This window comes from Tinamus guttatus, unplaced genomic scaffold (genome assembly GCF_059628265.1).
Source record: "Tinamus guttatus ecotype Peru unplaced genomic scaffold, ASM5962826v1 Tinamus_guttatus_pri_ptg000455l, whole genome shotgun sequence".
NCBI classification, from domain to species: Eukaryota; Metazoa; Chordata; class Aves; order Tinamiformes; family Tinamidae; genus Tinamus; species Tinamus guttatus.
Window position 1 is genome coordinate 145,085 of NW_028288989.1, and position 26,552 is coordinate 171,636.

Genomic DNA, 26,552 nt, shown 5'->3' on the forward strand with positions numbered 1-26,552 from the left:
CACTCTCGCCTACTCCTGACTGGGCTAAAACCTGCCTAGCATAGGATATCTGATGAAACTGTGCAGACACAGGACACTGGTAGTGGCCGCTTGCAGATGCTAAATAAAATGCTAAGGCAAAAAGCAAAACTTGTTCTTAAAATTCCTAACTAGATTTTACTATTTGTTCCTTTGCCTAACGACAAAGCAATTCTATCGACTAGCAAAGTTATTTCCGACTCTCATTACTTTAATTAAGACCAGGTTTTGTTACAAACTGTATTAAACTGTTTACAAACATGCCTTTAATGCTTGTTTCTCTTCTAATCCCTTTTGCTGGATTTGGACAGAGACACTGTTTTTCCACATTGCCGAATATACAATGAATTCACCCCTACTCCTGCTTACTATTTAACTGTCTCATACTGTGCCTTAGAAACAGGACGACAGTCCTCCACAGCAGGTCTTCCCAACCTGGTGTTCTCAGACAGCTGTGACTTAGTTAAGAGGTTTCTTTATTCAACAGCCTACTGAAAAGGCAACAGACCTAGATACCTGCACTGTTAACATCTCAGTTTTCAGCTCACTACTTAATTGAGGACCTACATCTGACAGTGAATGATTTCAGCATTATGTTATTAAACTACCTCCTTTCTGGCAATAGAGAAAGACCAATTAATGGTCGATAGGATCAATATTTAAGTAACCCTTTTATCACAGTTTATATCCTGACAGGAAATCCAGTCTTCATTTTGATTAGCGGTTAGGTGCATAATGAATGTTATATGGATGCAGATATAGCAATGAACAAGTCCTCTGGCCAAGGACCATGGCCCAGCTGGAAAAGCAACTAAAACACTCCCTCAATTCAGAAATATTGAGGAAACAAATTTCTAGCAAAAAAAATCCAAACACACAAAAAAAATAGTCATATCAAACTAAATGCACAGGAACTTGACCTAAGTGAATCCATAGTGGAAATATTAATACACAGAAGTTGCCCATTTATTAAGAAAACTCTAAAGAGACTCTGTTCGTTAGTAACAAATATCCAATTGTTTCCCAACTAATCTCTTTTTAATGCACCATGCAACAGTTGTTATTGCAAAGAATTACCTCTACAAAGATAAATGAGGCATAAACATTCTCTTTATTAGGATTGGCTAAAACAAGACTCACAAGCTACTTTTTTGGGGGGTGGGTGCAGATGGACTAATGGCATTGGTTTGAGGGGAAAAAAAGAGATCTGAACAGTGGTAAACAAAGAATAAATCAAACCCAGCTTAGTTCCTCTTCACTTTCAACTATACCTGTGTCCAAGTTCATGGGCAATAGTGAATGCCAGTGGAAGGCCAGAATCTTCATTAATGTTGCAGCTTCTGTGAGGTTGACACATGCCCGAGAGATGAGACAAACCTAACGTTTCACACGGACGATTCATGCCAGCACAAATGTCCTTTCTATAAGCACAACAAAGACTTTCCCTTAGCAGAGTTTAAAAACAACTGCAGAATGTCACTTACACTGGGTGACAGCCTCTGTCTCCCCACTAATCTCCCCAACATTAATTGGTGTTGTTATTACTTTTATAAACATATCTGCAACAACATGCACTGGTATTGCTATTACAGTATTATACTACTGTCATTTAATGGGCAATATTTATGTTGTGCCTCAAAATAAATATTTATTCTCAACTTGCGTAAGAAAAAGCTTTCAAATTTCCACCTTTAACAGCATTATGATAATAGGATATCTGAAGTTTGTTTGTGTATGCCAGATAGTACACGGCATGAAGAATTTTCTCTCTTCTCATTCTGCACAGGGATTCACATGAATCAGGAAGACAGATTTACCTCTAAAGATCCTTTCTTGCCCCCTTTGATTTGCCACTAACTTTGAGCAGAATTTCCCCAAGTCTCTGTGGTGGCTTCTGAAAACACTTTTAAGAAAGCTCTGTCTTTGTGTTCTGGGCCTGAGGCAGCCTCTCCTCAGGAATGGGACTCACTTCAAGCAAGGGGCAGCTGATGTCCTGCTGCAGAAGTGGCCCAGGCTACTGCCCAACTCCCTGTAAGCTGCTTATGCCAACAGTTTTCTTCCCCCAGCTGCAGCTGCTTCCCTAAGGAAATCTGTGAATTAGGCTGCTTCACTGCTTCACTGCCAGGATTAAACAACTGAGTTGAGGTTGCAACTAGGCTCTTTAGCCAAAAAAAAAAAAAAAGTAGCTGCAAGCTTTCTAGTCTGCTAAAAGAAATGAAAAAGAGCAATATGTGTTTTGCCCCTGGGCAGGAAAAGCATTAATCCCAACCCCAAGATTCATAAACTATCAATAAGAAAATGAGAGAGATGCCCTGTTCAGGCTGAGGAGAGTAAGGGGTGCATAGCCTAATCCCAGCCTGCAGCTGTAGATCAGCCCAGGGTGAGAGAGTTAAGCAGAACAAGGATTTACATCCTGTATATGTAATCTACCCAGTAATCTACCTAACCTCTGTTGCAACTGAACCTCAACTTCATTCAATTAAATAGTTTGAATGAAGCCTGATCGGTTGCAGAAGTAAACAGTTCATTGAGACTTCTTTTTCTCATTCTTGTTTTAACATTTACTGACCCTCTTCTTTATCACACCACTTTGCCTTTTGTGTTTATTTGTTTTTTGGGGTTTTTTTTTTGCCTGACAGACTCTTTTGTAGCTAAAAACTTTTCCTTTTTTTTTCCCCTCTCATTTATTTGTTAAGTCAGGCCACTGACTTAGTCTTTCCTTCCAGTTGTGTGCTGGCAGGACCACTTTTACTGACTTGTCCAATTTCTGTTTCATGCCTTGCCACAAACTCCTTGTGTAATCTCAGTCAACTTTTCTGTGCTTCAGTTCCTTACACTAATAAAATATTTTGTCGCTGTTAAATATCTTTAAGTACCACTTATATCCATAAAAACTACAACTTATAGCTTAAATATAAGTTGCGCCATTTTCACAAAGAAAACTTCCCCTCTGAAGAGCATCTCTATTATTTTAGGATTTGTCGTTATGTAATGTTCACCTCCATGCTAGATTGCTTTGGTATATTCCCTTAATGAAGAAAAAAGAAGTGACTAAATAAGATATGATCAAGTGGGAAAAATGATTGAAGATCCTTTTGTTCCCAGGAGATAGCTAATCATCAGGGGACACAGATCTCAATTTCCTGACTTAAACACATCGCCAATAAAACACCCACATACATACGTAACGCACATATAGTACTTTGAAAACAAATGAAAAGTAGCCCTTTTAAAAGGTACAGCGGGTCTAACCTTAACCACATGCTTTCATATTGCAGATTGTGTATTCCACCTACATGAATGCTACACACACTCATATGAGGTTATTTTTGTATTAACATTGTGTTCCAGGAAAGGCACATCTTTATCAGATATGTCTCTTTACAGGGTTCAGAGCAGGATGAACTAAGAGACGATATAAGCCTATAAACAAAAAATATCATCTAAAGGAACACAGTTGAACAACAGTGTTGCCATTCATCTGCTGAACTGCTCTGGTACCTGGTTAGGAGGACAGCCACATCATGGTGCGCAGGGTTGACATCGCTCTTGGGGTTGACGCTCTTTTGCCATTTGCAGAAGCTGGCTAATGTTTTATCAGCATGGTGGACTATCTTCAAGCCTTGCTAATAGGAAAAGAAAGAGAGTGTTATTGTAAAGATGACACTGCATTGCAATTACACCTCAGTGTCAGACAATAGCTGTGAAGCTGGGTAAAATGCAATTGATTACAGTTTTGCCTGAAGGGAGAGCCTTCCCAATGAACAATGACATTATTTATCTAATATCTTGAATACTAAATTAAAATGGTGTTAGCCTGTGCTGCTAAAGGAAAAATGCAGAAATTAATATTTTTGGTAAGTAAGCTTCATAAAACCCAAAACTGAGCAGAAAATTTCCAACAAAAATATTTTCTCCTTAAAGCGAGTTTTCCTCTTGGTATAAGGAAGTTAAAGATTAATTGGTCTACAACTTCAGGTCTGTCACTCAATGCTGTATGAGAACAGTTAAGAAATTATTTACATAAACCACACATTTAAGGCTGCACTACTTTCACAATATTTCTCAAGTGCATAAAGAAACAATGCAGTTTATAGATCTTTCTTCCCTATTTTATGATTATATAGCACACATTCAAGTTACTTGTCTTCTGTGATATAAAATAGGAAAATATGCTTCCATATGGCATCCATTATATCTTGCCTCAGCTTATTTAAGTAAATGTTTTTACAAAGCATCTAAACATTCAAAACCAGATCTTAAATTTCAGAAATATCTTAATACTAGATTTTTATCTCCACTGATATCCACTGATACTCCACTGTTGCTTCCAACACTGCCACACTCAACTTCACAGGAATTTTTGTTCATTTTCAAAGCTGCTACTGAAATTTAGCAACTACCTTCTATTAATAGATACTGTGAACTTACGATCCTAACTGTCCTGTTAGAAAGGAAAACATATCTTTGCCTACATATCCTTACACCAAGAGCTATCTGTGTAAATTAGACTCTATTCTAATAATTATTCCACAAGGCATAGGCTACCTCCCATGCCTTCACTGCCTTCAATAGCTTTGGATGTATTTGGCTTAAACCATAAGTCACTGAAGACAACCCCCTCACTGTGCTCCTGCAGCCAGTGCAGGTTACACTACGCAGTGTTTTAAAAAGTGACTAATAAAATGGTAACAATCTGCACATATTTAAGCATGTAACACATTATTTGTGAATGACAGACATAGCCAGTCATTAATTTGTTGTTGGCTTAGAGCAATTAGCATCTACTTAGTCCTTGTTTTGGAGTTTTCAAAAAGATTTGCAGAAGGAAATGTACATGTATTTTTGTACAGCTGCAACATACTACTTCAGAGACCTGTAAACACACTTGCATTATACTTTGCAAATACAATTCAGGTAACACTGGGTGATTAGACTGTGAGTGATAGCACATACATTAATTTGTTTCTCATCTACTATTCCTCCTCAGCCCATATTTGTTTGACGCTTGGGAGATTCCATTTCCCTCTTCCTAATCATCTTATTTTCATTGCATTCTCTATGGGGATTTTATGCAGAAACACCTGAAGTCATAAGCTAAATACTGCGCTATCCAAGATAGCATTTATCCTAAAAACAGACATTCTAAAGCCAACAGATCAACAGAAGAACCAAATGAACAAATTATTTCAAGCAAACAAACCCTCTTCTCCCTAATTAAGCCTCAGAAGATTCAAATTCCAAGTTTCTTAATTGACTTTCTGAGGAAAATAAAATCCTTACCTCCTCCTCCTCAAAAAGGATGAGCCGAACCAGCACAATGTGAATTGCATTGCCAATACTCGGATCATGGAACAGCCCTGTGACCTGTGCCAGAGCCAGGAGGTATGAGATTAACTGAATCCTCTAGAGTAAAACAGAACTTCAGAGAGAAAATATGACGTTTACTTTAAGCATATCTTTGCCTTTTGTGGTTTTCTTTGCTTGCTTTTATCCTCAACACACTTCATTGAAAGTTGCACTGAACTTCAAACTTCCTGACAAACAGTAGCAGAAAACAATATCTACTACCATTCAATACTAACGGCGAGGTCCACTCAACGTACAGAAGAGCAGCATATCAAATCTTTGTGTTCTGAGTTGATAAGAAGCAGCTTATGACACAGCGAAGCAAAGGGAGACAGCATTAGGAAAAGCTTATCAATTAAATGATAGATCCAGTTGTGTTTTCACAGCACAGAAGAGGATAAGGAGAAAAGGAAATATGAATTTACACACACACACAAAAGACCAAACATTATGACAAGAACTGAGTTCAGCAAAAACTTGGTTCAAATGTAATATTGCAGCAATGTCAGACTAGGCAAGAAGAAAGGGAACCAGAGAAATAGCCAGAAGCACTCTGTGTGAAACAAGTCATAAATCACAAGAAATACAAATAGATAAAATAGATTGTGTTTGCGTCAAAACCGCTTTGGAGAAGACCATTAAAGAAGGCATTACCGGGACAAAGTGAAAATGTTACTTTTGAGGTCTGGCTTAGATATGGGTGTTTTTCATAGTGTTAGACTAGAAACTGGGGGTAACCTTAACATTTCAGGTACAGACAGTAGATAAAATGTTAATACCTGTTTGATCCTGAATCTGATAACGATAAGGTTTTATTTTGCATATTGTCCCTGGGTGGACAAAACCTGAACTTAAAGTCAGCCTTGTGTTTGTTCACTCACGCTCCCTGCCTTGCTAACTAGTCAGACAGCTCAGCACACGGCCAGGCATATACTGCATAAACATGAGGCATAGATCAGATATCATGGCTAGAGTTTACACTGTGATTTATTTCATAGATATAATGCAACAGTCAGATGAGAAGGACATAGGAAAAGACACCCTCAACAGACTCTGCAAGGCCAATACCTACTATAACACAGATACTAACAGAAATCATGAGCTGTAGACAGCAGCATGAAACAATTTTTGTGTCAAGATATTCTGAAATTTGCCACACAGGGACACATTAAAATGTAAACTTTTTTTAAAATTTTGCGTTTTAATGTGGATTTTAGAGGCAAGATATTGAACTACTAGCCTGGAAGAAAAGACAGTAATTTTCCAAGTCTGCAATGGTAATGACAGAAGAAAATAATCATCTGAAGAACCCAAGTGTCAATTATACAAATAACCACACAATTTCTGCTAGGTACAAACCAGCTGTCTTGGCTGAACTTTAGCAAAAGCCTCTCTTGCTCTCTCTCTAAACAGAACAACCTTCATAAGGCTAGAACAGAGCTCAGAATTCCTACAGTTTCCAGTGCACTCTGGGGTGCCTCTCATTCACAGAGATGGAAGAGAATTTGCATGTTTAAAAACCACTGCATTTCTCTGTTGCTGCAACTGCTAACACTAAATTATCAATCAAGAGCAGGCTGCAAGGAAGGCAGGAGATTTAGAAGCGATCATTTCAGTGGAATGAAAATTAGCACCAGAATTTATAGCTATGTAATACAACCCTCCGGACTAAGAACTGTAAATGCCACTGTCACTGAAATACATAGAGGAAAACTGTATTTATGTAAAATAGAAATGAAAAGATAAAGAGCTTTAAAAAGATACTTTTAATATATGAGAGATATTTAATTTTAGTAAACCATGTTACAACTGTGTGGGTGTGGTTAAAAATAAAATCATTAAAATTAGCTTCATCCACCTAACTAAAAGGAGAACATTGTACATACCATGTTCATGATAGTGAGGATATACGATTCCACATGGTCACTTCCATGGTATTCAACCATCTTGCTGTCTGCAACCACAAGTGTCTCCACCCATCGCTCCTTGCTGACAGAGCGTCGAGAAACTTTTCTGACAGGCACATGATTTCGTTCCCATCTCTCCCTCTGACGCTCTTGGTTTTGGGAAAAGCTGATAGTATCTGCAAAGGTAACAAGCAACCTTGACTTCAAAATGTTGCCAAGCCTGATTTACCTTGTCTATGGCTATACTGTTTGTAGATAGGTTGGCAGCATCGCAGGCTCGTACAACAGTTGAGTAGGTTGGACCACAGGCTGAAAAGGACTTCTGGCTGCCACCTACCTCACCCGCTCAAAGCGGGATCAGCAGGTAGCACAGGCCTCTCCCCAGCAAAGCGCTGAGTGTCTCCAAGGATGGGCTAAACAGCGCTCTGAAATATGTATCCGAAAGTCACCCCCACTCAAAACACTAGGGATTCAGATGCTACACACAGAGCAAAACTTTTTTAAAAAATAAAATAAATAAAAATAAAAAATAAAATAAATAAATTGGGGATGTCCTTTTCTGGGAATTTCTGCTGTGTTGTTTGGTTCAGGACCTCCCAATGACACCCGGTCATAATTCACCCGCTCATAATTTCAGATAAGGGAAGCACTTTCTCCACATGTCCCTCTTCCTCTCAATGTTCTGGTAAACCAAGCTTCATACAAGCCATTTGATTTGTGCTTGGAAAACATAACCACAGGCACCCTGAGGAGCGAGAAGGCTTCACCAGCAGATGTCATCTGAGTACCGAGGAGGCGCATGGCTGCAAGCAACTCAGCCACCTATGTCACGACTGACAGGTGAGAAGATTAGCACTTCTGTGATTTGGGGATCTCTGCATCTAAAAAGTCCTTTCGGAAAGTGCTCTTAATCTTTCAACTTGTGGCAACCTGGCACTGTGCTCACTGCAGCTAATTCCTCTCCCTTTGCTCTAACTTTGTGCACCAGCCAGCTGTGCCAACAGGGAAATACTGGGAATGTAAACACATATAGGCCTGCAAATGATGCGAGAGATGCCAGTTCAACAGCAACTGGTGCCATCTTTCCAGCCAAGAAGTCAAAGAAACTTCAGTGGGTATTGGCACTTCCCATGTCCTGGGACAGATGAGCAATGCTTGCTATTTTGATAGCTATTGCAGGAGTCCTTTGGCATATCACAGTCTCTTCAGCATCACCTCCACCTCCCAAGACTACCCGTGCCAGGTATCCAGCACCAGCAAGTGCCAGGACACAGTTACCCAGACCACTCTTCACTAGAAGCACGGATGACCCTGCAGCTCCGTCTCAAACCCCTGGGTTCACACTGGCAGATTTGTTACACCTGTGTCATGACTGCACTGTTTGCCCTTTAGAATAATTAGGTTTAACCAGAAGGTATCACTGGGGCCTCCGAATTCTACCGGAAATTGACATTTCCTTGGACAGCTTTGTAAACTGCACAGCGTTGAATTAATATACTAAGCAGAATATCTAATATTCCATATTGTGGATACAATAAAGTAATCAATAATAGTTGTAAGCACATTTCTTTTTGGGTAAAGCAGTGTTTGCATTTAAAAAGATGATATATGTTCTACTTGACAAGAAGGTTGAAAATCTTACTGTTTTTGCCCAAGGCAAATAGCATAAAAAATGACTGAATGTAAAAAGATGAATCATATAATAAGACTCCAAATAAAGCTGTAAACTTCTATTTTTTATTATCCATACATTGTAACAATACAAGTGTAGCTATATTGATTTCCCTTGTGATTAGTAACCTAAATCACTGCTCAACGACATCCCATGCACTCAGATCATACCTTGTAGCTATGTCAAGAAGTAAACAAGTTGGTGAAGAACATTTCCTCCCACCAAGTCAAGAAATGCAATGAGAGGCATACATCCTTGTATCAGTCTTGAAGAATGAGCTCCATGGAAAGCTAGCTTCTTTTAAAAACAAAACATTTTACAATATAAGATTCTTTTGTTGTTGTTGTTTGTTTTTCCAAGGGCAGGAGAATGGTCTACCCTTGCTATAACTCCCAAGGCAATTCCATAACACTAAGCTGCAGCATCATTCCTACTGTCGCCCTCAGGTTTTTTTCAGTTATCTTAATTATCTCAACTGTGAGCTATTAATGCGTTGTATTCATTCCTTTGTTCTGTACATTTGTGTCTTTTTCTATTTTTCTTTTTCTTTTCAATGATTGCAGTTCTTAGTATCTATATTTTTTTCAAAGGCATTTTATACCACAAAAAACCTTCCCTACAGCTACCCAAACAGAAGATTTTGGCCAGACTGCTAGCTAAGTGACTTGTTGCTGGCCAAAGAAAACATCACATCACTTTTCAGGCTTTGTATTCACATCCAAAAAGGAATTTTAATTATTGCCTGGGCAGGTGGTAACGCTACGTCCAAGCGAGATGATAAAAATGTTTAAAGCCAGTCGGACCACAAGAGTGAACAATCCTCAGGGAAGTGTGGAGAATCAGCATCCCAGTTAAGCATGAGGCTATGAACTACTGCAAAACCTCAGAAGAGAGACACAAGTTGTGAAAAATTAAAGCCAGAAAATGAGAGAGTATCTCTCGTTTTGTCTTTTCTTAGTCACGTTCTGGATAGTGCATGCTCTGGAAGGAATCATGGGACTCACCTAAGGATGGAATTCCAGATGTTTAAGCCTCCTAACAGCTTCTGAGTTAGATGATGCAAAGCGAGAACCTCTTGGAGCTGCACTAGCACAGAGGCAGCTGCAAAGCATGGTTTTATTTCTGCTGTTGCAACTGCACAAATGATGGTTGCTTTATCAAGCTTTTCATTCTGAAGCAAAATAAACTCAAAAAATAAACTCACTTACTGAAGTGCTGCAAAGACTTCTGCCCAGCTGATAAGTCAGAGGCACTCTGCTCTAAGTACAGAAATCCTAAACCAGAGCCCACAAGTTCACAAAAAAAAAAAAAAAATCCACACACGTTCCCCCCTAAACCAGAGAGTCATCCATTAAAAAGGGGGGAAACAGGATACCTGAACCCTGAGGGTTCCTGTGAAGGTTAAGGATAAACAAACAGATTAATTTTGGAGCAGTCAGTTAGCATTGAAAGCCAACCACTGTATAATGGGACATGAATAAACATATGAACTAATAACAACAGATATTAACTTAGTGCTAAAATATATAGAGAAGAAAGGCCAACTGCAGACTAAAAGGAAAGGCTGAGAAGTAATACAGTTAATAAAAATTAAGGTAAAAAAATCAGCAGTGTTTTATGAAAAGTGAACATTATCCAACAACTTTTGAGTCAGAGCTAACAGAAGACTTGGGAATGCCCAAAGTGCTCCAGTCACCCATGCTCACAGTGCCACAAAGGTGGCTGCCTTTCCTCCTTCACTCATGTTTGGTGAAAAAGAGCAATTCTGGTTCTAGGCTCCGAGTCCCCAACTCTGACAGGGGCAAACCAAAACGAAGTGCTTGTATCCCGGAGAGGCGGGGGAAGACATGCACTGGGTCAGCGATTTTCAGCTGCTAACTCCCCATACAGCAGGCTGCCTTTTTGGTTTTATACTCATAAACAGCAACAGCCATCCAGATACCTCTCCTCACCCCACAAGGAAGCAGGTACCTCAGCAGCCTGCCCAGGCTCTTGCCCACACTCAGCCAGGAGGCACAACATGAGACTGGAGTTCAATTGTCCAGGATCCACACGTAGCTCCAGATCAGAGGTCTGTCTCCTGCCTTTTAGGTTGGAAAACAGCACATTTTTGTTCATAAAAACCTTTTCCTGTGATCACCTGCAATACTGGTAAACCAGTACATTTGGTCAGCAAATTCGTATTTCAATAATCTATTCCTAAAAGCAGCCAACTTATTGTCAGCAGTATATGTTGTCTTGAACAGCACGGTATCATCACTCCAGTATCTGAGTTACTGTAAGAACTTCCTACTAATCTATAAAATTCAGAAATGCAACATCTTATTAAGCTCCCCTTTTCTGACCCTGTCTGATGAACTAAGACAGAACAAAATTAGTTCTGAATGCTAAAAAAGTGGAAGAGCAAGGATTCACGCTACACAGAAAAGCTGTCATTAAACAAAGTAGTATGTGAATTTGAAACAGAATACCTAAAGCTCCTTTTTGAGCATTTCTAAACAGATTAAGCTAAATCACACAACTGCTTTCTGAGCATAAAATAACAGTGCTCACATCGGACATTATTACAGATATTTATTAAAATATTTCCTCACACTGAAAACCCCAAGACCAACAAAGGTGACACCATAAAGACTCAAGAAAAGTAAACATAGAAAGTAAACTTGCAGGCTTTAACTTAAACGTTCCTGCTGTCAAAAATACAAAGTATCAAACCACTTGCATAGAATGAAGCTAAAATTGGATCTGTGATGACTGATGCACTGAATCACGCACACTTAGCAGCAGTATCTGCCACGCATTGCCACACAGGCTGCAGGGACAGAACGATAAGTGTCCTGAGCCACTGGCATCAGGCAGTGTACAGATAACATCCTCATGGGAAGTAGCTATATCTAGAGCTGCCTACATATGTTTTACAGCTAAGATTTACCTTCTGTCTGAATCATCTGTTTTTTTTTTTTTTTTCTCCAAGAAGGAACCCAAAGCAAAAAAAAAAATCCCATTATTTTCAAAATTGCTTGATGGGAAGATCCTGCTCCTTCCTTCTTAACTCTAGTAATTTTTGTTGTCATCCTACCACACTGTACAGGTATTGCTTATATTAATACAAGACATTCAGGATAGTTAAACACAAAAAAGAATAGAAGCTGTGGGGAAAAAATAACCTTATCCTTTCCTATCAGGAAAATAGGAAGCAGTTTTCCAAAAACTTCTAACTAGCAATTGCTAATCAACAGGACATACATAGAACTATAAAACTCAAAGACCTTGAAACTCCCTGCAGTAGAGAATACTGTAATAATTAATAAGTACAAGTTACAGCTAGAAACAGTCTGTAAACTGAACGAAGATTGTATGAAATGTCAGATTGCCATCTTTCAGGTAAGGAAAGCTCCACTAACCACAGTGGTAGTAAGATTCAGAGTTCTGCACATGCTTAACTATCCCTAAGATCAGAGTTTACGCCTTTTTTTTTTTTTAATATTGATTTTAGTGAACTCCTAAAATTGCCTCTTTCTTGTCTGGCTTCCTTTAGATATTAACATTTAACTAGACAGTGAAGTATCTAGAAGTGGTGATTATTCCGTTCAAATCTGGCAATCACATTTTGGTCAAGGTTGCACATAACAGCAAAACACTTCAGGAATAACAAAAAACTACAGATGTGCTTCTCTGACTACATTACTCAGCGTGGCTTGAACTTTCCATGTTCATTCACCTTAGTAGCTGGTCCCTCTTGTTTTGCTGATGATATTAATGAGTTTGATGAAAAAAACAAGATGACTCCTTTATGAATTCAATCTTGCACTTGGCAAATTAGCATTTGAAAACAACTTAATTTGCGGTGCAATTCTGTTTTCATTTGAGACAAATATCTTCTAAAAAAAGAATATATCAATACAAAGCAGGCTTATAAATTAAAAATTGTCAATAAATTATGACAAAGCCTCAATGTCTGCAACCAAATAATTTAAGAATCATTGACCTAAGAAGAAAAGAAAAATTTAGATTTGGGAGCCAATATTATGCAAGTAAGAATTTAAGAAAATTAATTCATACGGTCTTCATTAATAGTCTACTTTTTATGTATCTGTACAAAAATTCATTTTCATCAAATGAAGGTTTAAAAAGGGGTGTAAGGGCAAAGCAAAGGGCATCAACCTCATATAGATGTCTTCACATTATCAGAACTGAACTGTTTTCCTGAACTGTTTCCCGAACTGTTAACCCAACAGCATCCAGAAATTCTTGAATCAGACTCTGAAATTTTCTATTAATGTTCCCTAAGTTTCATTCTCATTAGAATGAAGAAAGACAAACTGCTGAAATCTTATTCTTACAATCTTCCTTAAGCTGATTTTGCTTTTAGTAAATATGTGCAGGCCCTACAACATTCAGTGGTGGAAGAAAGGGTTGAAGCTCTGAAAAGATGCATATTTCGGGGATGACAATTAACTAGACGTACCAAAAAAATAATAATAATAATAACAAAAAAAAGTAGTAGCAGTACAGATCACTAGAGTGCTCATTAGCTCTTGAAGTTAAACCAGTGATTTCCAGGCCAGAGGCACCCATTGCTGGCTGCCCTAAAGCCACACTTACAGATCTCATGAGAACCAAACAATGGTGGAAGATTATCATCCATAGAAGAAAAGATGCCAGGAAAAAACAAAACAGCACTGGAAGATGCCAAGGACCAGCACAGTCTGCTGTGAAGTGTATCCCAAGGATTTGGGTGATCCAAGTGATTCAGACAGCAGGTCTGCCCAGCCCTACAGGCAGAATAGTGCTAGAGAGCCTACAAGCTGCTACAGGGTGGAAGAGGCATTTTAGAGGGGACAGCTTCCTGGGCTGAGAAAAGCCCAAGCATTCTCCATCCCTGTGGCACTGCATATTGAGCATTGCTCATTTTGGAGAAAAGCCATTGTCAGCTTATGTACATGCATTTATATTATATATTTGAACGAACGGTATTAATTACACCTAAAATTCTGGTGAACATTTGCAGTCCTGTTTTTGAAAGAATCACTGAATATACTCACATCTGATGGAGGGATTTTTACGTAAACTGGTGCACGTCCCTGTGTAAACTTTTTTATTTCAGAAACATTATACACCTTCTCTCAGCTACTGAATTCTGCACCATCTAGACATCTATCAAATTCCTAGAAAGAGCAAGTGTTTTGCTGTACTCTCCTGCAGAAATGTGAGCCAAGGCACAGCAAAGAAGAAAAGGATCGGATCAGCTTAAGACTCTCCTGAGGGGTGTAAGAAGGTGCTTCCATCTGCAGCAGTCAGTCCTTTAGCCAAGGGAGAAGTTTGTTGGGGCCTGACCAGGGACACGCAGCTGCAGAGCAAAGCGGAAGAGGTTGAGATTCCCCTGGAGAGAAGCCAGGAGACCTCTATCCCACTTGCAAATCTTGCTCAATTCTCTGCAAACAACCTCATCCTTCCCTGCCTGGCTGCCCTGGAGAACCGCCTGCTTCTCTGTACATCCAGCATTCCTGCACTGTTTTCTTCAAGTTTGTAACAGCAGAGCAAGGACTCCCTCTGCACCAACACAACCCCCCCACCAAGATGTTCTTGAGAGAATCCTGCATGTGCTTTTGCTATCACCCTAAAACCAACATGCCCAGCAGTGATGTTTCGCCTATTTATATTCCCCTATATGTGAGAATCGGAATAAACATGGAGATTGCTAGGTTGAAAGCCTCCATTTTTGGCTCCTCTACCCCTCCAAGGCTCAATGTGTTCTTCAGAAACTCCTGACTCATTATCATTTCCTTTTAGTAAATAAAGAAAAAAAAATAGTCCCTTGCTTCCCTCTGTGCTTGCAAACAGCACCAAAGCAGCTGGGATCAGCTGCTCCTGCCTCTCTGGGCAGAAGGATAGGAGAGGCAAGCACAGACTAGCAGCACAACAGAAGGAAGGTCCTAAAACAGGGGCCTGCTGCAGCTCATACTTTCAGGCTCACAAAGAAACATCCAGGTTAGCAGCTACTGAATCTCAGCAGTTTGGCTTGCAACTGTTTCTGACAGGCATGGCCATTCAACTAAAGCTGTTTCACAACACCCAAACACACAGATTATTTTCAATGATGTCTTTTAAGGTACTATATGTCTGACTTCTCTTTATAATTTTAGTACTTGATTCATTCACTCACAGGCAGAAGAAAACAAACACTGCTGGCATTTGTGTTAGCAGAACAAAAAAACATGTCAAGAGGTTAAACTCAGCAGTGACATCCAGTGTAGATCATATTTGATAACATTTTACTAGACTTAACTACTAAAGCTGAGGTCCTGCAGTTTGAACATCTCTGAAGTCTTCTATAGCAGTGTTTTTGAACCACTGACCATCATGATGCAGCTACAAAACAGTTCGAAAAAAACCCTAACATTTTTATTCATGAGCAAGACAACAAAGTAAGAATAATAAATAATCAAAGCTTAGCGTGCTTTTATTTGGATATCATTTGGTATATGTACAAAAGTCATATTTTCTTACCCAAGCCAACTGATCTTGCACTTAAGAAAAGGCCACAAAGCACTATCAGCGGTTAGTAACGCCCAGCACTCTTGGTTTGGCATTTGCTTTACTAGTATACAGCATAATGCCTTCTGAATGCCTTCTTTGCTTCGGTGTTTACCAAGGGCAGCCCTTTAGAGCCCCAGGCCCTAGAGACAAGAGAAGAAGCGGGTGGAGAGGAAGACTTGCCCTGGGTAGAGGAAGATTGGGTCAGAGAGCACCTAAGGAAACTCGATACCCAAAAATCCATGGGCCCTGACGGGATGCACCCCAGAGTGCTGCGGGAGCTGGCGGATGCCATAGCTAAGCCGCTCTCCATCATCTTTGAAAGATCCTGGAGAACGGGGGAGGTGCCGGAAGACTGGAAGAAGGCCAATGTCACGCCAGCCTTCAAAAAAGGCAAGAAGGAGGACCCAGGCAACTACAGGCCAGTCAGCCTCACCTCCGTCCCCGGAAAAGTGATGGAACGGCTCATACTGGCCATTGTCTCCAAGCACATGGAGGACAAGAAGGTGCTCAAGAGTAGTCAGCATGGATTCACCAAGGGGAAATCTTGCCTGACTAACCTGATAGCCTTCTATGATGAAATGACCGGCTGGATAGACGAGGGGAGAGCGGTGGATGTCGTCTATCTCGACTTCACCAAGGCTTTTGACACCGTCCCTCACAACATCCTCCTGGGCAAGCTACGGAAGTGTGGGATAGATGAGTGGACAGTGAGGTGGATTAGGAACTGGCTGGATGGCAGGGCCCAGAGAGTGGTGATCAGCGGTGCAGAGTCTAGTTGGAGGCCTGTAGCTAGCGGGGTCCCCCAGGGGTCAGTCCTTGGTCCAGTCCTGTTCAATTTATTCATCAATGACCTGGATGAAGGCACAGAGTGCTCCCTCAGCAAGTTTGCTGATGACACGAAACTGGGAGGAGTAGCTGATACCCCAGAGGGCTGTGCTGCCATCCAGAGGGACCTGGACAGACTGGACAACTGGGCGGTGAAAAACCTCATGAAATTCAACAAGGCCAAGTGCAAGGTCCTGCACCTGGGGAGGAATAACCCCAGACACCAGTACAGGCTGGGGACCGACCTCTGGAGAGCAGCTCTGCGGAGAAAGACCTGGGTGTCATGGTGGATGATAAGTTGACCATGAGGCAGCAGTGTGCCCTCATGGCCAAGAAGGCCAATGGAATCCTGGGCTGCATTAAGAAGAGCGTCTCCAGCAGGTCGAGGGAGGTGATCCTGCCCCTCTACTCAGCCCTGGTGAGGCCACATCTGGAGTATTGTGTCCAGTTCTGGGCTCCACAGTACAGGAGGGATGTGGAGCTGCTGGAGAGAGTCCAGCACAGGGCTACAAGGATGATCAGGGGCCTGGAACATCTGCCCTATGAGGAGAGGCTGAGGGAGCTGGGCCTGTTCAGCCTGGAGAAGAGAAGGCTGAGAGGGGATCTAATCAGTGTCTATAAGTACCTCAAGAGAGGGAGTGCAGAGGACGGTGATGGTCTCTTTTCAGTGGTGGCCACTGATAGGACTAGAGGAAATGGCCGGAAACTGAAACACCAAAAATTCCATAGGAACTTAAGGAAAAATTTCTTGACAGTGAGGGTGACAGAGCACTGGAACAGGCTGCCCAGAGAGGTTGTGGAGTCTCCTTCTCTGGAGATCTTCCAAATCCGCTTGGATGCAGTCCTGTGCCACGTGCTCTAGGTGTCCCTGCGTGTGCAGGGGGGTTGGACTAGATGATCTCTAGAGGTCCCTTGCAATCCTAAGCATTCTATGATAATCAGAGAAATAATACTACAGTTTCATTTCTGATATTGTTATGATGTTTAAATGGTTGTCACACCTGTTGCAGACCCAAATGACAAAGCAAATGCTACTCTCACTTATGGATTCCATCCACAGTACAAGTGTGATCCACTGGGAAACAGCAGTTGGCAGAGTTATCTACAGTGCAATTACCTATTACAAAAGCAAAAGCCTGCTGAGCACCCACCTGACTGATAAAAAGGAATACCATAAAACACACTAAAAAATATCTGGAATCTCATTGACATCTCTAAAAAAAAAAAAAAAAAAAAAAAAAAAAAAGCTTTTTTAAAAAAACAAACAAAAAACCCAAAAAACACATACCACACACACTTTCAAACACTTTCAACCAGAGTTTAAGTCAATTCATGTTCCTCATACAATTCGCCTACCTTTGTAGCTAAACTATGCTTTTGAAATTCAGGTTTTTAGTAACACACTTTGTCACTGCCTAGTATTTTTAGTGTAATTTTGCTATTCAGGCACTCAAGTGTGTTTACATTTCTAAGAAATAACAGTTTCTATTTCAGCTTTCAGAGTGTTTCTGAACACTCCTGTTACAATACAACAGTTTCATAGGTGACTGCTGCCATTCTGAGCTCTTCACAAACAAAACTGCATATGCAAAAGATGTTTTCGGTTTTAGCTAGAGTTTTGAAAACAGCTTTTCTCCTTGAGACCCATTTTCCTATCTGAGTTTGGCTGTCAAAGGCATTAAAACCTGCTGAATGTCACTATCTGGTTCATTTGCTTCTGTTTTTGTCATGAATAGGACAGAGGTTCACCAGGAACACCAGAAGAGCACTATTAACTACTATTAACTGGGCTTATTGCAGTTCATTGCCCATAGAAAACTAGTCCAGAATCCTTCAGAGATGGGAGCTGTTGGGGCTCCTGTAGTAAAATGCCAGAGTCTTTTAAAGTGTTTGCTTAGAAATGGTTTTGAGCTGTGAAAACTGTACTGTCATCCAAAAAAAAAAAAAAGGCAGCAAAGCCACATTAAGGCTTGATAACAAGGCCTTTGTTATCTTGCAAATAACAATCTCAGCTTTTATTTGCAGAAAGTTGCCTGTCATCATCACCTTTTCCAGAAGTCTTGAAATTATAAAGGTATCTAATGAGGTGGGGCAACATAAAGGGAAAAATGAAGGTGATTTTGCCCAAAAGAAACACTCTGTTCAAATGCACAGTAGTAGTATGATTAATTATAGTTTAAAGAAAAGAAAATATCTCAAAAAATCTTTCCACTAAGCGTATCTGAGGGTGGAGATACCTCACTGCAGAGGTAATGATGGATAGAAATGGGCTATAATTATCAGCAGAGGACTGAAGAGGCTGCTCAGTAATCACCTCCTTAATGTTAAATTTCTGTTTGGGATGCTCAGCTTTCTGTCAGTGCTACTGGTGCCGGCTTTGCAGAGAACTCTTCTACTGCTTTCTTCTCCAAAACCTCCCAGCAGATGAAATTTCATTCCTCTCACACCAGGCAGCTCCTCTGAGGAACATTTGACTGACAGAGGTACCCTGTGACATGCAACAGATGTAGCAGGGGATGCTGAAAATACCACTTTGCAGACAGAGGTTCAGCAAGTATTTTACCTAGCGAATGTCAGGCAAATAATACAGAAAATGCCAAAAACAATCCCCTGTTAAAACTTCTTCAGCACCTGACAGAAGGCTTTGATCCAGTGCTCTCCCGAGTTGACAGGAATCTAGACTTGGGGCTCAACTGACAAGAACAAAGCTTACAAGAGAAAGAACATTATCGAGCTTGCTTCAGAAATCATGACAAGAAACATGCTTTTAATTCTAAATTTGGCAGGGCCTGATGAAGGCTATATTTCAATTGCCTTAAAAGTGATTTAAAATACAGAAAAAAATTCTCTGAAGCTTCAGCCCAAACAAAATAAAGCTGAACAAAATACTGGACAGTCTGTTTCCAAAATGGAGTACAAAACAGATTGTTATGAAGGGCATCAAGGTTTTCCACTTTCCCTTTTGTATTAGACATATTTCTGGCCAAATATTCCCCAAGACAGATAAGAGCAGTTTGCATGAGAAAAACATCTGCATGAGAAAGAAAGCAGGAGGGGGTGGTTGTGGCAAATATATCTATATTCTCTTTCTTTCTTTTTACTGGATATGCAACAAATGATTCCAGCAAGCCCTCCAGAAGCTATGTTTAAGGGGAATGCCTAACAATATTTGTTGTTCCTTCTGCCATAGCGATCTTTCAGCTACTCTTCTGCACATTTCTTGAGATGTCTGCTGCTGGACAAATCCTTTTTCTAGGGAAAAAAAATGTGTAATTTGTATGACCTTTAAAATGGTGTTCCTCTAGTCTGCTTTTTACTCATATACAGTTTTCTCAGAACAGTCCTTATCACAGAAATATATGGTACAAGGAAGAGGTAAAATTTGCAAGGATACACTGCAACTGGCAAATTTTGCATAAAAACTGTAAAACAGAGGAACACATTTCACCCTAGAAAAAGTCATTCACAGAAACAAAATGAAATAGCTCACTATACTTGCACTGAGGCTAACTTTTGTCTCAACAATTGAATACACTACCAGGCCAGAGCTAAAGACCTGTGTTAGAAGGGATGCCCAGGGCTCCAGAAGATGCCCATGCCCTTTGCGGACTAGCAACGGCCTAGCAAAGCTGCTGCTGTTCAACACTCTGGTTCCAGCTACTCAAATCCTGCCAAAGCTGTGATGAGAACAGTTCCCAACAAGTCACCAACGCTGTGGCATTGGAAACTGCACCCTACAACCTGCATCAGATGACCAGCAGTGGAGGATAGAATCTGTGCACCAAATAATTAAGTGAGGATCAGGGCAAGTCCAAATGAGACACCACTACTCCCTAAAAGAGGCAAAGAAGTTACAGACTACCCTACTAGGTTGCAGTAGTGGTGGGTAAGAATAGATTGTGTGACCCCCTAAGCCATGCAGTGCCTCTTCTCCCTAGAAAATCACAAAATTATAACCTATCTTGGAATGTTCTCCTTTTAACTACAAACCACCCAGAGAACTCTCTTCAATTACACAAAACGCATCCAAATTCAATTAGCTGGTGGGAGCACAGAGTGAAGAACAGCAGACCAGAGCAGGGAGTTGACAAGCTACAAGGACACTGTGTCTCACACAGCAGGATTAAAAAGGTCTGAGCACTGCGAGTTGCCTGTAACTTAAGTGGGTCACAGATGACATGAGGCTGCCAGAGGCTCATTAGAGATATGAAGATTTGGGAGGAACTTGTGACCACTGAGCCCATATCAGCACATTAGACCCACAGCACAGATTTAGCACTTTCTCAGAGGAATTAGAAACCTTTGTGGTCTCCTCAGAAGTAATAAAGTAATTTCTTCTTTAAAAAAAGTTTCTCTAAAGAGTTCACAGAGTTCAGTAAGAAACTTGGAACTGACAAAACTGAATGCTGAATAGCTCTGCCAATTAATATTCTGGTAATGGGACAAATGAACAGACAAAATATAGGATAGTTGAGACGGAAAGTGACCTCTGGAGATCATCTAGTCCTGCTTCCTGCTTTAGCAGGGTCAGCCAGAGTACATATTCCCCAGGATTGTCTCCACACATCTGAATATCCCCAAGGATGGGAACTCCACAACCAACCTGGGCAACCTGTTTCAGTATTCAGGCACCTTTGCAGCATTTTTTTTTCCCTGATGATATTTAACAGTTAGGAGCAAGTGTTTCATGCTCCTACTGCTGTGACATCTCCATCTGCCAAGCTCCAGACCCCTGACCTGCTATGGCAAAAGCAGGTGCTCAACATCTTTAGCTCAGTGCAGTCTGTTCCAGAAATGAGAGAGACTGTGTGCTTCTAGAGGCTGCGTGTTTTGTGCTCCTGCTTTAAAACGGAGGTCACTCTGACTGAAAGTAACCATTTGCATGTTTTTAAGGCAAAATTCTTCCAAACAGATTAGCAGACCTTCAAAATAGAAAGTAGCAGCATGCTAGGACAAGGTTGCTCTATCCTCTGCATTGATTGAATTCATTTCAGTTACTACAATTAAATATCTGAGTTTATAATCCCAAGAAAAATAGTCCTTGTGTTTCGGAGAAACTAAGCAAATGAAGCTGAATAGTAATTGATGGGGTTAAACACAGAAGAAACAAATACTAGAAAAATGTCTGCATACTACTCTCTACATCATACTTTTAAAAGTTATATAGCATGAATCAGGTTCTGCCAGCCAGCAAGACTGCTTATATTGGCCACAATGTTCCTCCAACAAAAGACACACTCTCCTTAGAGAGTAAAATAGCGTCCAGAGTCTTTTAATCTCCCCTCCTCTTCCACATAGAGGAACAAAACTGTCAAAAGCCAAGATCAACAGTTTCTGCTGTACACTTAAAGACAGAAAATTTAAAGAGAATTCTCTGACGGTGGCAAGTTCATTATCAAAAACCAAGACCATTATTCAATAAAAATCCTGCACTCAGAAGTCTACCCTTAGGGAGAACAACAGATAACTATTGCCTGAAACAGCTTAGTGTCTTTCTAATCAGCCATTAAATGACTTGCACTTCAAAGGCATCATTCAAAAGGCTTTTAAAACACTTTTTGCACAGATGGCTTTGCTCTGCTCCTTTAATTCCTCCCATGCCTCCGCTCGCTCCACACGGTACCGGGTCTCTGGAGCCAGCCCTGTTCTAGCCCATCTCCTCCCTCCCTCCCCAGACTTATTGCGGCTACCAGGACAAATACCTTCAACATGATGGAAAAGTTTCTATTTACAAGACTTCATATCTTTGCAGACAAGGAGTTGGAAGTTCATGAAAAAAACATGCAAACCAACCCTAAATTCTGATAGGCATGAAACCCACCTGCCAACTGCTTTCAAAGTCAAAACAAAGGCTAAAAATATGACAGCCATGTACAATCTAAAGCTCAAGTGAAAAGTATAATAGTAGACTTCTATTTTAATACCCTAAATCCAGCTTCTTAACTTAGCTATGTTACCATCTATTGCAGCATTCACCCAGTCACAGCCTGAATAAAAACCCAAATATCCTATTTCTGAACCATAGCAACTCGACCACATAAACGGTTGAAGTGCTGTAATCTTGTATCACTGACAAGTCAGCCACTGTTCCATCTATCCAACCATTTTCATCCACAAACTTCACAAAACCTCTCCCATTCACAGTTCATAAGCATATCATCATCTGGTGGTAGGTTATTTGAAACACACACACAAAAAGAGGAGGACTTTTTTTTAAGCCTGGAGAACATCATCTCATCTACTACATTATATCTTGGACTGTTGGAAATTTTTAAAGATAACCTATTTAAAGAAACAAAAGAAACCCTCAAACCCTCTGTTTTCCTCTCCTACAAGCCTAAATGAGTAAAATAGTTGTAACTTACAAAGGTCAAGGCCATTCCTCATTTGTCACTGTTGCCACTTCTCAAACGAATTTCCAATTATATTGAAAACCAGCTGCAATGTACAATATCATAATGGTATTTTCAAGATTACTGTTCAGTTTTGCATGCAACTGAGTGAGTCATCTGACAATTGCCTAAGCAGCAATGGAAGCGCACAGCACATACCCACGTTCTAATTTATATCATTTATCACATCCTTGATTTGTAGCAGCATAATGACTTTTCTCCAAGCATATAATTCTGTTGAGGATACCACAAATCATAAACTAATTAATATAATAATTGCAAGAGCACAGGAATGTAACTGATGCCAAGGTATTCTTAAAAGCAAAGAGGTCACTAACCAGAAGAACAAACCAGAAGACCATGCATGGTTATTTGGAAGAAGGTAGATTCTGTATAAAACGGGAAGAGGAAGGAATGACAGCAACAGAGAAGATAGATGTGATTGCAAGAATAACTAAATGCAGAAGTTACAAAAGCTTCATCTTCAACTGAACACTTAGTACCAGATTTGCATTAGAGACAAAGAGGATGGGAAACACAAGTAAATGGAATTACACAAAACACACAAAGAAATCAAAAGCTACAATACTGCACTGCATAAACACACCCTATACACTGGGTGGTAGAAAGCACAGGGATAACAAGAACTGCCAGATGTGACAGTTCGTGTGTTACTACCTTGAGGAAGGAATTACAGGAAATACGCGAAGGCTTGTAGCCAAATAAAAGCTGAGAAGGAGGGCCACGAGGTAGGGCAGAGAAGCTGAGATAATCAATTTAGGGTTGAAACTCTACTGAGTATTTCACTGCCATTTTCAGTAAGCAAAATGCTGTTCAGAACACAAGCAGGTCAGTGTGCCATACTCGGATGGTCTCACTAACCTCACACTAGGATAGCAAAAGCACGGGTACACAAAAATACCACAAGGTTCAGAGCAAGGATTTTTTAAAGTCAGATTTTTATGAGTCAGATTTTTTGAGGGGCTCTCTAAAAATGCTACGTAATGGTATGCAGTTAAACCCAACAAGGAAGAAATATTCTAATTCTCAATGAAAAATCTGATTTTTCATTTCCGTTCGTAAGAATTCATGTAATTCTCGCATAGTGCTCAGCTGCCTTCCCACAGGCCGATGAACATGTTTTTCAACGCACAACCCCAGAACATCCTGTGCACCAAAGGAGACAAAGAACCTGTGAAAAATGAGTATAAAATCATTTATCTTAACATATTGTTTAGTATTATTCTGTATTCACAAAAAAGGGCCAGATTAAAGCAATGCGACATTTGTTAGTCCTGTTAGCTTTATACAGTCTTCTAATGATTGCGCAACAGTTTGTGACTTCCTAAGGCTTTGATAAAGAAAAGCAAAAAACAGCTATCAAAGGAGTTTAAGGCAAGAATCATACAATTCAAAACAGGTAACTGATTTCATTCAATGAACTGAATCCTAAACTCCAAGCCAGGACTGGATTAGCTCACAGATACATATCTCCACAGGACAGACATTCCACTTAACTTTAAAAAGGTGTATAAACCTATTTCCAAATCATCGCTATATTTTAACTCAAGTACAACACCAAGATTCCTTATCATAATCCTCAAATGGCTAAATTGACTTGGTTTATGTGTAAAAAGAAACAGAACTCACACAAAAGCATGTAGTAAATTTCAGCCCACAAAAGTAAAATATTTGATCCCCAAAACCAGGTCCTACAAGAGATACAAGGGGTAATTCTTTAGCAATTATTCCTAAGGCCAATAGGAGTAAGCTGAGACTCCAGACTACATAAAACTGATCACAATATTATAAGCTATAAAACAGAACTTGTTTCTATAATTAAATGCAAAGTTTAGGTTAAAATTATTTTGTTTTAAAGCAATCCCCAAAAGCATTAGTCTGGGCTAGCTGTGATATCATATGGCCACACATGAAGTGATTGCAGTATTCAAAAGGGGGAAGTCATCTTACCACCTTTAAGAAAATGTATGCACAAAAGCTCCCTCAAAGTCTGTGTGATATTTAGTACAGAACACAATTACCTCACTTGCCTTTTTTGTTCCCCCCTTTAACAAGGGCAACTGCTCTTTTAACCAGGCATAATGCAAAGAGCAAATGACACTGACATTTCTTACCTTTTCTACAGCTGTGGAAGAGTCGGCTACAAGAGTCAAAAGCAGACATTACCTGTAGAGTCTGATCAAGTCAATTAAACAGAAACATAAATGATTACGTACACTCCTTTCTTAATTCGTAAGACACTTTCTTGTAAGGCTGGAGTAAGACGAATATACTTTTACCAGTAGCAGTTTTGCCATATGAGAATGAGCGATATCAGACAAAGCTTAAACCCAAAAGCCTAGTAAGGAGTTTAAATCCAGCAAACCTAGCTAGTTAATGTAATCAAATCTCAGAGAATTTATGCTCACTTTTTTTTCTGGCATCCAGGCACAACCAGTCTGTTTCTGCCTTATTCTTCAGTAATTTGAAGGAATATACCGGGGTGACTCAAACTACACAGGGTGATCACACGGCCTCTTTTATCTCCTCTCCATACTTAAAATTGTTTACAGAAGTTATTTCATGCATAATGAAATCTGAGGGACAGTAGACAAGAACATTTTCTCAATCATCGCAGGCAAATTCGGACCGATTCTTCTAATTTATCCCAGTATTCACCAGAAGAAAATAACAATAACAGATTTAAGTTAAAACAGATGCCAATTTTTGATGATGATGGTTTATCAGTTTTAGTCTTCATTGTCAAGCAGATAAACATACTTTGTAGTTGATAAAAGATAATAAAGAAAGTCATATTCATTCTTACAGCATGCCTTATCATGGGCTGGTCAACACTGATGAAGATTTAATATCTGCCCTCTAACCATCAGCTTTCTAGTTTCCCACACGATCAGTTCATGCTGCCTTTTGCCATCAAAAAGTTCAACCCGGGTCTTTGACTAGAATGTGTTTGGGGGCAGAGCTGTTGTTTGCTTCTTTTACCTATCACTTAGCATTACACAGTAGTAAAAGTCTAGCAGCAGTCACGACTGTGCATTAAAATTTCCTATATAGTCTTTTTTTTTAAAAAAAAAAAAAGAACCAGCTTTAACTGCTAACTTATAAAACAGACACACATCCCTTAATATTCTGCAGCTCCTTTTGTACATAAATTGGGATTTATCTGTTATTTTATTTATTCATTTTCCTACCAAAACAGTTGGTTCCCTAACCCTTACTAATGTCTTGTCCCTAACGCTTACTAATATCTTGTGCAGATTCAGCTTGAAGGCTCAAGTACCTGAGAACCAAAGCAACATTTGTAAGCTTTTGTCATGAAATCAAACACATGATTTAACTGATGAATTGAAGGAATATATTTGGTAATCAGGATATGCTAACTACCTACCAGACATGTTCCTCATTACAGGTCTAGCAGATTGTTTTCCCAAATGACATACTGGTGCAGTAACACCCAGCATCAAATGACCCAGTAAGTCATTTAGTCATCTTTACTTATGCTTCTACAAAAACAGTTCGCTAGGTATACTTTTGATATGACAGTGTACCTCATTTTCACAGCAACAGGCTAAAAGTCTTCAAAAACTTTGGTAAGAATCACAAAGAAGCCTGAAATCCTAAAATTAAACCATGGATTAGAGCTGGACAATTTTATGTTGAGGAGGGCATTTGTACAGAGTGAGAATATTTTATTAAAAATAATGACTCTGGTTGTTGTCATTCCAGCACTATTCAAGAAATCAAGTCGATTCAAGTTTTGTCTGGATAAAAAAAAAAAGTGAGGAGTAGGAAAGATCACAGGTGTCAAGACCTTGGAAAACCATATTC

The 26,552-nt window shown here is 39.9% G+C and overlaps 1 protein-coding gene across 1 annotated transcript in view; it reads right to left on the reverse strand.

The window, feature by feature from the left end:
- ADAMTS12 (ADAM metallopeptidase with thrombospondin type 1 motif 12) overlaps window positions 1–26,552 on the reverse strand; it is a 137,299-nt gene that overhangs the window by 57,074 nt on the left and 53,673 nt on the right. The window contains exons 4-7 of the mRNA XM_088532112.1: window positions 7,254–7,450; window positions 5,302–5,385; window positions 3,520–3,644; window positions 1,290–1,439 (exon numbers count right to left, since the gene is read on the reverse strand). Of these exons, the coding sequence (XP_088388238.1) occupies window positions 1,290–1,439; window positions 3,520–3,644; window positions 5,302–5,385; window positions 7,254–7,450 (556 nt within the window). The remainder of the gene's footprint in view (window positions 1–1,289; window positions 1,440–3,519; window positions 3,645–5,301; window positions 5,386–7,253; window positions 7,451–26,552) is intronic.